We start from the raw sequence: 13,091 nt of genomic DNA on the forward strand, positions 1-13,091 counted from the left end.
AAAAAATAAAAATACTAGAAAACCCTCTAGGCCAAAGATTATTAAATAAAATAAAAATGTAAAAAAAAATAAAAATAATAATAATAAAAAAAAAAAAAAAAAAAAAATATATATATATATATATATTGTTGTTGTTGTTGTTGTTGTTTATGCATTTATCAATACAATAATACAATTATCTTGGTTGATCTCATGTCATTGTTTAATAATTTGATATAACACATGATGTATTTCAGTGCTAAGTGAAATGGAGTAGCTAAGGAGATAATTGTACCCTGTCTGGGAATAGCAGAACTATACTTGACTCATGCAGTCTAAAAATTCACCCTTCTGAAGTGATAATGTGGACATGTTTGTTTCTATTGGTGCTTTAGACTGTCATTCGTCTTCTAGCCCTGAGGTTGGCTAATTATACAGACACGATGGGATAATCCCGGTTAACAGAAGCTGATGTCAGATTGGTTAGGCTTACCACAAATCCCCCCTGGTTGAGGTAGGCGATGCGGGGCTGGCTTGTAGTCAGTACTGCAGAAGAAGTGGAGAGAGTGTCTGACTGCTCTGGAATTTCCTTTATGATGGTCTCTCAGTCCACCTGCTAACCTGCCTGTTTTACACACCAAATGGATCTGCACTTGTGATCTGATACGCTCAAGCTCTATTGCGACGTCTCCGCGCGCGCAGGGCCGTATCATAACATTTTTGTCGTGCGCTCTGCAATATGGGTACCGTGTTATCTGTATCCCCTATAGTAACTAGAGGGACCATTCTAGAAGATGGAGAAGACGAAGCCAATGGGAATATAGAAAAAAGCATTAAAAAGCAGTCAATAGTCGTGTCCATGCTCACATTTAAGCGGCTAGTGACTGCATCGGGTAAGAAAAAATGTGCCAAGAAAGTAAATCCGAATCTTGCTCCGCTGCCAGAGAGCAGCGATTGTCAGGTCGAGCATCTGAACCAGGAGAACTTCAGGAAATCGCAACAATCGACCGAGCGGAAAACGAAAAATGGACCTCTTGCGGTGCCCATCCCCACGGTTCCTCCCCATCTGGATCAGAATCAGGACCCGCTCAATCCAGCGCCGAAGCAACTGGTGTCGGTTCAGAAGCAGCCCAGCAACCGGTCGCTCCTCTCGCCACGGCGCGTGATCGTCCAGGCCTCCACCGGGGAGCTGCTCCGTTGCCTGGGTGAATTCCTGTGCAAACGGTGCTGCAAAGTCAAGGAACTAACCTCAAATGAGGTCATCCTTTGGTTCCGCAACGTGGACAGGACTCTGCTGTTGCAGGGCTGGCAGGACCACGGGTTCATAACGCCGGCCAACCTCGTGTTCGTCTATCTGCTCGTTAGGGAAACTGTAACGGATGATGTTGACAATCCACGTGAACTCCACGGGACCTTTTTGACCTGCCTCTATCTGGCGTATTCCTACATCGGAAACGAGATCTCGTATCCTCTCAAGCCCTTCATGGTCGACACCAATGCGGACGCGTTCTTTGAACGTTCGTTAGATGTCATCGATAAACTGAGCGGGAAAATGCTGCAGATTAACATGGATCCGCACTTTTTCACAGAGGTTTTCCAAGACTTAAAAAACGAAGGAGATTGTAAGAAGGACGGAAGCGAACTGGACCGCTGACTGTGATCGAAATCTGAGCAGAGATCAATTACTACTGATTTATTGGATGTAATTGTAATCAGCTCTGCTTGAGTGACTGTTGCGTTGCGCCACGAGCCGATTTATCAATATAATAGCCTATTTATGACACTGTTTTGTTGGCTTTGTTTTAACAGTATTAAGTGGTGATTTATAATAGCCAACATGGCTTCACCGGTAAATAGCCAATGCATGTCATATAGATTTGTATCTGTTGCTTCACAGTCTTACATAAAAGGGGAAAGTACAAATGAACGTTTTTTCTATAATTGTCGCTCTCAGCTGTCATTACTAAGGTTATCTGGGTCACTATCCTCCTGAGACCCAAAGAAAAGGTTGTTTTTTTTTAGTTATAGGCTATGTAAGTGTTTGGTGTATAATCTGACCACGGGTTCATAACGCCGGCCAACCTCGTGTTCGTCTATCTGCTCGTTAGGGAAACTGTAACAGATGATGTTGACAATCCACTCCACGGGACCTAATATTCTATGCTTAGTTATTATGTACAATTTATATTATTATTAAAGATTGGACGTTGCTATCAAGGCTTAATGTATCTCTCAAAACATTACAGTGGACAAGTGAGTGGGTCTCAGGAGGATAAAGCTACATTTGAAGAGATGTGAATGGAACTATCCAAGGTGCTGACCTGACTTACATGTGCTCATGTTGCTCTGTTGACAGACGCCATTCTGGATGTGAAACTTGAAAGCGTTTTCTCTTTACTGTGATGTTCTATGTGCCAATTCATGTGTGATGTTATAGGAAACTACGGGTTTATTATTATTATTATATTCACAATGATTTGAGAAAAAAAAAGGGCAGATCTTGCTTGGAGATTATTTTATATTTTGACATGATTCTTCAGTGCTCTTGCTTGAATTAAATAAAACACAGTCTGACTGGTTTTGTTGATCGATAATGCATGAATCGAGTTTATTAATGCACTGCACGTGCCATTTGACGAAATAGGCCTATAAGCTAATTTAGCATCCATTTAAGCTTTACACTTTGGGACCAGGCATCTATCCACCATGTCTACACTAAAGTATTATTTTCATGATTTATTCTTTTGTCAAATCAACTTAGATAATTAATGTGGTTCAGACAATATAATGTGGTCCAGATAACATAATATTTTGAGCTTTTGTTGATTAAACCAATCTCCATTCTATTAACTCAAAATTTGTATACACTCTCAGAAATAAAGGTACAAAAGCTGTCACTGTGGCGGTACCTTTTCAAAAGGTACGCTTTTGTACCTAAAGAGTGCATATTAGTCCCTCAAAGGTACATATTAGTACCTTTTTGAAGGGTACTGTCCCAGTGACAGTTTTTGTACCTTTTTCTCTGAGAGTGTAGCAGGGAACTCAATTTTAAAGCAACCATGTAACGGAATAGTGAATAAAACACTTGACATGAATGATCTTCGAGTTCATTGGCCGGAATTTGCTGCAGTCTGTGAGATGTGTTTCTCTGGGTCAGCGGAATACATGTGAACTGGGGCTTCATCTCTCCAGTCGGTCTCTATAGTAACCGCAGGATCGCTCATTCACAGCACTGCAGAACCTCACGTGCTTTGTCTTCAAGCAGCGCGTGGCCACATGAACATTATGAATACCGGTACGTCAAGAACGCTATGTCCTCAAGTAGTTTTCGAGTAGGAAATTAGCTCGCAATCAACACATGTCCTAGTTTTGGAACTATTTTTAAAGCTTCTGTTGTAAGCAACATGAGGCTACCTCTAGCTTCCAGCTCCCAGGCCTTCACTGTAAAAATAAAAGGTGCCTGGAGGAACCTTTTGGGGTTCTTCACTTTGTCACACCGGCGGAACCGTCTGTAGATCCTCTAGGCACCCTTTAAAAAGGGGTGGTTCTCTGAGGAACCACAGGTTTCCTGAGGAACTCTTATAGGCACTGTGTGGAACCGTTTTGGGTGCCTCAAGGAACCATTTTTTAAAAACATTTTTTTTTTATTAATTTCATGTTGTTAACCATTAACTTCAATTATAATAAACAAACTGAACCAAATACAAAATAAGAATTGTTTATTACATATTTTAGATCCATTTTAATACATACACTTCCATGCACTTGGGAAAAAAATCTAGTAATAGATTAATATCAATGAATAGAATACACAAAAAAAATTGTATTATAAATAAGCAACATGAATAATCAACCATGTATTTACACAATAGGCTATACAAGAAGAGACATCTCAACAAAATGCATGGAAACACATATGTTCCATGTAATAAATCAATGTAAAAAAAAAAATTCTTTACTTTTTGACTACCCTAATTAAAAATGTGCATCTTCACTGAACTTGTTAAGCTTGTTAAGCCTGACGTCACCATTTCCAAATCCAAAAGCTCTATCAGATGCCAAAAACAAACAACAAACGGTGCTAATATACACTCATTGTGCAGTAGGCTAATATTCCTGAAAATGATGATCCTAACTTTTATCTCTATACCGAAATCTCAGATGGTTTGTTATTCAGCTATTTGAATAATAAAATGGTGAAGTCTGGGATGCCGTGAGACTGGAGACTGTAATGTACACTAGGCTTTTGAAAAGCTTAAATGTGTGACTTGAATCAACAGTGCTCATAAATGGTTGTTGAGTATTCTCACTAGAAACATGATAGAGGAAGTAGAGGCTTCGACCCGGAAACAGTATTCCTTATGCCACAACAAGCAGAAAACATTTTCCGAGTAAAGGTGCAGTAAAATTAGCTGTTGTTCTGTGAATTTTCACTGGTGAATTTCAGTCATTTCCATAAGAATCCACACGATCTGCAATTTCGTGTGTGGTCAAAAATGTAACTATATGGGACCAAGTTGGTCACTGGAATTCACTGGATTTGACCAACAGAAAGCTGTGTGAAAGTGACTCCTGTGTGAGCTGTGCTTCATACATTACATCACTACACTGCTGACAATGGTCAATAGACCTTTTGTGTAATTTCATGAAATTCACAAATGTGACCGCACCTTTACTCGCTGCAACATAAAATGCAATCAGTAACAAAATCTTCACAAGGGACATGTGAGGTACTTAACGAGTTAGAAAAGTGAAAAGATGCAGCAGATTCGTTTTCCGTGTGTTTTTCCTCTTTTCTGGTGGATGGTCCAGGCACTTCAGTGATTTTCAGCTCTACAGGAGAATTTTTATTCTTGTTCAAACTTGTATTTCAGCTTACCGAGATCCCTGCAAAGTAAAAAATTTACTGTTAGTAAGGTTATTAAAGTGATAGTTGTGAAATTAAAATAATTTGTGACTTGTGACATTCCAAACCTGTTTGACTTTCTGTGGAACCCAAAAGCAGATCTCAGGCATAATGCAACCCCAGTCACCGTCCGCTTTCACTGCATGAAACAAGCAGAAAAAAAAATGTGTAAATCATTCATTAAATCATTCTAACTTGTCTAGTTCAATTCAATGCAACAATTTATGTAAAAATGGATAAATATTCTGTTAAGCTCCAAAAATGTCCCAGAAAAGATCCTAAAAATAATCAAATGAGTCCACAACTCATGTGTTATGGGTTGTGTTGTAAGTCCTCTGAAGCCATTTAATATTATATATATATATATATATATATATATATATATATATATATATATATATATATATATATATATATATATATATATATATATATATATAATTTTTTTTTTTCTTTTTCTTTTTTTCCTAAAAAGACTAAGCTTGAAGTTATAATTCAGAGTTCAAATGTCTTATATTCAAATGCAAATGATTATAAGAAAAAATGCATAGCATTATTGGAGCCAAACCTGTGATATTATTTTACATGTACAAATAACATGAATGTGATTTGAGAGCATGAGGGAAAATTTTCAGAGAATAACTAAGTACACAGTCAAACAATACAATTTCACACAGAAAATTCATAGTAATAAAGTACTTGTGGTGCTGGTAACTCACTGTAATTCAATGTTGCCTCTGAAATGTTCAGATTATTTTAGAAATGTAGGCCTACTGGTTGAACAAAGCTGATTATACCCATTCACAACATAATATTTATTGGCCAGTAAAGGGCTTTAAAGGGGTATTTGAGAGAATGAGGGGCACCTAAATAAACAAAAACAGACCAAACTATATTAACCACTTGTGTTATTCATAATAAACGTCAAATGATGACAGCAGGAATCAACTAAATTAGTTATATCAGCAATTTGAAGACACAGTTGTACACAACACGTTGAATTGAATGACTAAAAAAAATCTAAGACAATAAGTCAATGATTTCCATTTGTGGCATAAAGTTAATTGCTGTGCAATAAACGAGTGGTAAACACTGTAAAGACGTATAGTAATAATACATTTTGTTTATGTATGTGTTTGAATATATAGTGAGTAGAAACTGTATTTATATTTCTTTGGCGAGTTTACAAACCTTGTAATGGAGAGCCGAACAAACGGCGGAAGCTTTGATGAGAGGAGCTGTTACTTTCAAACCCAATGATGATCAGCTGAGCTTTGTTGATGATTTTGTTTGATGATTTGCTGTCTCATGTCACTGAGGTCAGATAAATCCCATCACATAGAGACTCTTTCACCTAGATATCATCACATTGACACTGTGTCTGTTCCCCGAACTAGGAAATACAAAACACTCTCAAACCCATTTAAGGGTAAAATTATTGATGTTCAACAAATAAAAAACAAATATAATGCAGATGAACAAATGATAAAGCTTGGGTTGCTGAATATTCAATCCCTTTCTTCAAAAGCACTTAATGTTAATAATATGATAAGACCATAACCTATATGTACTGTGTTTGACAGAAACTTGAGTAAAACCAGACAGTTACATTAGGCTACTTTAAATGAGTCCAGCCCGCAAGATTACTGCTATAAACACAAGGCTCGTTTAAAAGGAAAAGGGGGAGTTATTGCTGTAATTTATAGCAATATCTTCAGTATTACTTAGTTTCAAATATAATTCTTTTGAAGTGTTGGTGCTTTCTGTAACGTTATCTAGCGCAAGTGATAAATCATTTGTGCTGGCTACTGTATACAGGCCACCAGGTTACCATACAGATTTTATCAAAGAATTTGCTGATTTTCTATCAGAGTTAGTACTGGCTGCAGATAAAGTCCTAATTGTTGGTGATTTTAATATCCATGTAGATAATGAAAAAGACGCATTGGGATTAGCATTTACAGACATTCTAAACTCTATTGGAGTTAGACAACACGTGTCAGGACCTACTCAATGTCGTAATCATGCTTTAGTTCTAATATTGTCACATGGAATCAATGTTGATGCCGTTGAAATTCTGCAGCAGAGCGATGACATCTCAGATCATTATTTAATCTCATGTATACTTAATTTAACCAAGGTTGCAAAGCCGACTCCGTGTTATAAATATGGTAGAACTACCACTTCTGCCACTAAAGATTGCTTTACAAATAATCTTCCTGATCAGTTTCATCCCAGAAAGCCTAGAAGATCTCGATGTTGCAACAGAAATGATTGATTCTCTATTTTCCAGCACTTTAGACACAGTTGCTCCATTGCGCTTAAAGAATATTAAAAGAAAATAGTCCAACATCGTGGTACAACGAGCACACTCGGGCCCTTAAGAGAGCAGCCAGAAAAATGGAGGGTAGCTGGAAGAAAACAAAATTAGAAGTTTTTCACACTTCGTGGAGAGAGAGAGCACGATTGCGTATACAGAAAGGCCTTAAAAACAGATAGATCTGCTTATTTTTCAACACTTTTAGAAGAAAACAAACACAACCCTTGGTATTTATTCGAAACAGTGGCTAAATTAACAAAAAATAAAGCTTCAACACCGGACGTTTCCAAACAGCACAGCAGTAATGACTTTATGAACTTCTTTACTTACAAGATTGATAATATTAGAGAGAAAATTATAACTATGCAACCGTCTACTACAGTATCGCATCAGACGAAAAATTTAATTCATTCATTGCTATAGGAGAGGAAGAATTGTCTAAAATCGTTAAATCATCTAAATCAACAACATGTATGTTAGACTACCGACTAGAAAGAGATGCTTCCAGAAGTCATAGATCCTCTTCTTAATATCATTAATTCATCTTTGTCACTAGGATATGTACCGAAAACTTTTAAGCTGGCTAATATTAAACTTCTAATAAAAAAAAATGCAACTTGATCCTAGAGAATTAGCCAATTACAGGCCGATCTCGAATTTACCTTTTCTGTCAATACTAGAAAAGGCAGTATCCTCACAACTATGTTCCTATTTTAGAAAGAAATGGTATCTGCGAGGATTTCCAGTCAGGATTTAGACCATATCATAGTACTGAGACAGCTCTCATTAGAGTCACAAATGATTTGCTCCTATCATCCGATCGTGGTTGTATCTCTCTATTAGTGTTACTCGATCTAAGTGCTGCATTTAATACCGTCGACCACAACATTCTTTTGAATAGACCCGAAAATTATGTTGGCATTAGTGGAATTGCACTAGCATGGTTTAAATCATACTTATCTGACCGTTATCAATTTGTAGTAGTAAATGAAGAGATGTCATATCGATCAAAATTTCAATATGGAGTACCACAAGGCTCAGTACTAGGACCGTTGCTGTTCACTCTGTACATGCTGCCCTTGGGAGATATCATTAGGAAGCATGGCATTAGTTTTCACTTATGCTGATGATACGCAGCTCTATATTTCTGCGCGCCCCGACGAAACGCACCAATTCACAAAATTAACACAATACATAGCTGATATAAAAGTTTGGATGACTAGTAATTTCCTACTACTTAATTCTGAAAAAACAGAGTTTCTAATTATTGGGCAAAAAACCTCAACATGTATTAACCCAGAATACTGTCTAACAATTGATGGCTGCTCTGTCAAGTCTTCGTTCTCGGTTAGGAACCTGGGTGTGCTCTTTGATACCAATCTTTCATTTGAAAGCCATGTTTCTAGCATCTGTAAAACGGCATTCTTCCATCTTAAAAAATATATCTAAATTACGATATATGCTTTCAATGAAAAATGTGGAACAGTTAGTTCATGCGTTCATGACCTCAAGGCTAGATTATTGTAATGCTCTACTGGGTGGTTGCCCTGCACGCATAATAAACAAAGTCCAGTTGGTCCAAAACGCAGCAGCTCGAGTTCTTACCAGAACCAGGAAGGATGATATTAGCCCCGTTCTGTCAACATTGCATAGGCTCCCTATTAAACATCGTATACATTTTAAAATATTGCTGACTACTTACAATAGCACTAAATGGTTTAGCTCCGCAGTACTTGAGTGAGCTCTTAACGCATTATACTCCTTCACGTCTACTGCGATCTCAAAATTCCGGCCAGTTGATAATACCTAGAATATCAAAATCGACTGCTGGCGGTAGATCATCAGTCCTGTGAACGCCTCATCGACACGACAGCCATCGACACTGATCCACAACAAACTCGTCTCCATACCAGTGTGATGACTCCGACTTCCAACCAGATGGAACTGGATAATATTCTGAATGTTCTGATCCTGTAATGCTGCCTTAATCAATCATACACTGTTCGTTCATTGGCCAGAGGAGAACCCATGGGTTTTTTTTCTCTATTCTGTCACCTGATGGAGTTTCTGTTCCTTGCCACTGTTGCCTTGGCTTTTGGCTTACTTAGCTGAGGACATTTAATATTCAACAATATTATTGATCTGCCTTACTTAAGGTGGACGATGACGCAATTTTTCTTCTAGAAACAAACTTTGTTGTATTATTTTCATGTTATCAATGTGAAGCTGCTTTGATACAATCTGTATTGTAAAAAGTGCTATATAAATAAAGGTGACTTGACTTGTTGCGCGCAAGGATCACTGAAGCGATGACAGCAGAGGAATAGCAGCAGTTTTGTGACAGAATAAAACTATTCTTCTCCTTCTCCTCCTCCTCCTCCTCCTCTTCTTCAAGGTTTAATTACTCAAAATATACTAAATAAATGTATGCGTATACTGAATCAAACTTAAATATAAACACTGGATCCATTAATACTAACGCTTTCTTTTCTCTTAAGTAAAATCAATCAATCTATCTATCTATCTATCTATCTATCTATCTATCTATCTATCTATCTATCTATCTATCTATCTATCTATCTATCTATCTATCTATCTATCATCTGCTTGTCTTGACAAACTTTCCTTTTCTGGTTTCAAATCACATCATTGCATTTGTATAAATTTCAGTTAGTTTTAGTTCTACTTTAAATTTAATTAAATGCTCATTAAAATTATGGAATTCTCCATTCAATTCTGAATGGTGGACAAGTGATACAAACATAACAATCCAAAGCAATATCACTGGACACTAATATGTTCTGTCTGCTGTATGAATGTTTCTTATTAGTTGCACCCATGAAAACTCCTGAATCCTTATTAAATAAGCGTTTACCCCAAGAAACCCCAACCAAAGTGCCAAACATAGAATGATTACTTCTAATTTGTACTTGTTATGGTTCCTTAATCTGTCAGGAGGCTTTCTTCTGTAGTCACCGTCAATTTGACCGTATGACACTGTGCCCTGGCTATATATACTGTATAAGATATCTTACCTAAGGCTTTCCACCAGCTAATCCCAGATTAGTTGACATAGGTTATATCGGGTTGGAAATCAAAGTGTCAGTAGTAATACTCTGTTGACGGGTCAGTGAATAAACATCTTTCCCAAAAGCTCTCCCTTTCAAACAGATGACTTAGTGAACTTAAAGTTATACTACTTTTTTGTGAAGAATATATTTATTTTGCTTTAAGAAATAGTTCACCCAATTTTTTTTTTAAAAAGTGATCATTTACTCACCCTCAGTTCTAAAATAATATGATTCTCTTTTAGAACACAAAAGGAAAAATTCTAAAGAATGTTCAAGCTGCTCTTCATTATACAATAAAAGAATGTGACCAGTGACTGTTAAGCTCCAAATAAAATAAAGAAACAGTCCATATGATTCATACAGGATTGGGATGACATGAAGGAGAATAAATCACAACAGAAATACATAGTAAAACCTATAACAGATGATTATTTTGACATGAATAATATAGAATGTTGCAAAAAAAAAAGTTTTACTTGTATAATGAGTAACGTGTAACGTGTTTCAGTCTCTCCGTGGGAGAGCGAGATGGAGGATGTTGACTATATATAGAGTCAGAGTGGGTGTTCCGTGACTGACTTGAATGGATGATACATTCAGAGCCACCCACTGGCTGGGAGTTAGTCACTAGATCACACAGACAGATTCAAAGCAGTACTGCTCATTAAGCTTTCTCTAGAGGCCACCAGCCAACTCTCCTCTCCTGTCACAGAGGCTTGTGTTTACCAGAAAGACTGCCTCGCAATGATTTCAGCAGCCATTTAGAGGGCTATTAACAAACTTGACTTAGATTGATCGCTTTTCACGTTCCTTCAATTATAGCATTTATCCTTGACCCACCCAATGTGACAACAGTGATTTTTTTTTTTTAGATTGGCACCATGCTTGTAAACACAGGTTAGGCTATAAGAAACTAAAGCATTGGGGATGTTTAAGTGCCTTAAAACATTAACACAAAGTGTGCGATTGAGTTTACAAGGAAGGCAAAAGCTTGATTTCATACTTGTTTAGGACAAAAGAGATTGGAAATGTTCTCCTCCCATCTGTGTGTTATGCAAAAGCTGTTGCACTGGACTAAGCACACATCATGTCCAGATTAACTCTAGTACATTCACTCAGTGACACCCTGCTGCTGAAAAGAGCTTATTATAAGAGTGATTCAGCTCAGAGTACTGAGGAAGACCTACGCAAATATAGATTAGACACTCTTTGTTGTTATTGGCTTACATTTTTACTTTCACTACTTCTCTAATTAAAAAAAAGATTACTATTGTTAAGTAATAAGAATTGTGCATCTAGTTACTACTTTAATTGAATTATATCTATAGGGTTACATATAAGCTGATCAACGGTTTTAAAAATCATAGGTCACAAAAAGTTAAAACCATATTAAGAACATCTGCTATGGTACCTTCATATTATTGACAAATGCACCGATGCGTATTGATTATTTTAGAGAACAAAATCATTATGTAGCCTAATTTTAATATAGGGGAGGCTACGGTTGGTGGTCAAAAAGTGCTTCAAGTGTTTCATAATTGTTGTACTATTTAAATTAAAGCTTATACGGTAATAGGTTCTATTGTGACAACTTACCCCATAAATCCATATTATGTCTTGTTAAGCTGTATTCTTATCTGGGCAATAACAACAAGGTCTGTGTCTACACGAAAACTAAAAAAATAAGCAGAGCAAGAGAAATATTGGAGCAAAAAGTGTAACTTCCATCTCCCCTACAGTGAGAGACTCCTTAAGCTACACTCACATACAGATATAGCTTTGCTTGTCCTTGCACAAACCCTTTCACTAAGCTGGAATCTTGGCCAGACTAGAGTCTATTTAAAATAAGTCCAGTGTGTCAGTGCAAACAAATCTTGCCATAAATGGCGGACACCAGTAGAGCTGCCATTGACATGCAGATCACACTGATGGGACTTATGGGTCTCCTCCTTGCTTTTTATTTTGTGCTTATTTTCTATGCAAAGCACTTTGAATTGCCATAGTGTGATATTTTAATTCCTTTCTATGTAAAGCATTTTGAATAACTGTTTTAATTTCCCTTGCTTTTATTTTGTGATTTTTTATTCCTTTCTATGTAAAGCATTTTGAATTGCCATAGTGTAAATAAACTCGCCTTGCCTCACAATACACAGCAATGCTGGAGAAATTCCTCATCATGACATCAAATAAGCAACTAATTAGCCTACAAGAAAGCCATTTGTCACAAATTAGCCAACTGAACTGCATTGCCATGCGGATATATATTTTAGTTAGTCACGATACATTACAGGAAAAGGTTGGGATTTCTTTCTTATTTCCCTCAGTTTGCATATTTTAGTATTTTTGGACACGTGAAGCTGAAAGAATGTCCTGCGGCGCAGTTGTGGTGGAATATAGCTACATGGCGCTCTCTTGTGTCTTGATTGCGTATTGTAGAACGAAGCGTTCTGCAAAATGTACAGTGTTGGGGGGCCCCCGGGAATGTGGTTAGGAACTAGAGGCTTTACACACTCGACCGTTTTATAACACTGTGACAATATTTTCCATTCTCTAAACTTTTGTTAACGTTTATTATGCTGTTTTCTTAGTGCGTACCGATGGCTGGCAGCCATAGCCAATTTTTAAGCTTTTGCTTGTGGGGACATTTAGTCAGATAAATAGCGTACGGCTAATTTATAATTATTACATTTTTTAAATGACTGAGTTTTACTATTTTAGTTAGTGACTAATCATATCCACAAAATAGAACTTTGTATTAAATAGCATTTCCCCCTTGGTTCACCCCCCAAAAAATTTAATTCTGTCATTATTTACT

General features: G+C 36.9%; 1 protein-coding gene across 1 annotated transcript; it reads left to right on the plus strand.

Annotated features, from left to right (window-relative positions):
- Positions 1–502: 502 nt before the first annotated feature.
- Positions 503–3,219, plus strand: cdk5r2b (cyclin dependent kinase 5, regulatory subunit 2b (p39)). Its single transcript, XM_079882399.1, has one exon. It carries the CDS (start codon positions 719–721, stop codon positions 1,631–1,633), a length of 915 nt encoding a protein of 304 aa, XP_079738525.1. The 5' UTR covers positions 503–718; the 3' UTR covers positions 1,634–3,219.
- Positions 3,220–13,091: the final 9,872 nt, after the last annotated feature.

The sequence above is a fragment of the Squalius cephalus genome, assembly GCF_949319135.1.
Source record: "Squalius cephalus genome assembly, chromosome: 9".
Classification (NCBI taxonomy): Eukaryota; Metazoa; Chordata; class Actinopteri; order Cypriniformes; family Leuciscidae; genus Squalius; species Squalius cephalus.

Bases quoted from the DNA above. Each gene is read 5' to 3' on its own strand.
- cdk5r2b (XM_079882399.1), top strand. From the start codon at position 719: ATGGGTACCGTGTTATCTGTATCCCCTATAGTAACTAGAGGGACCATT.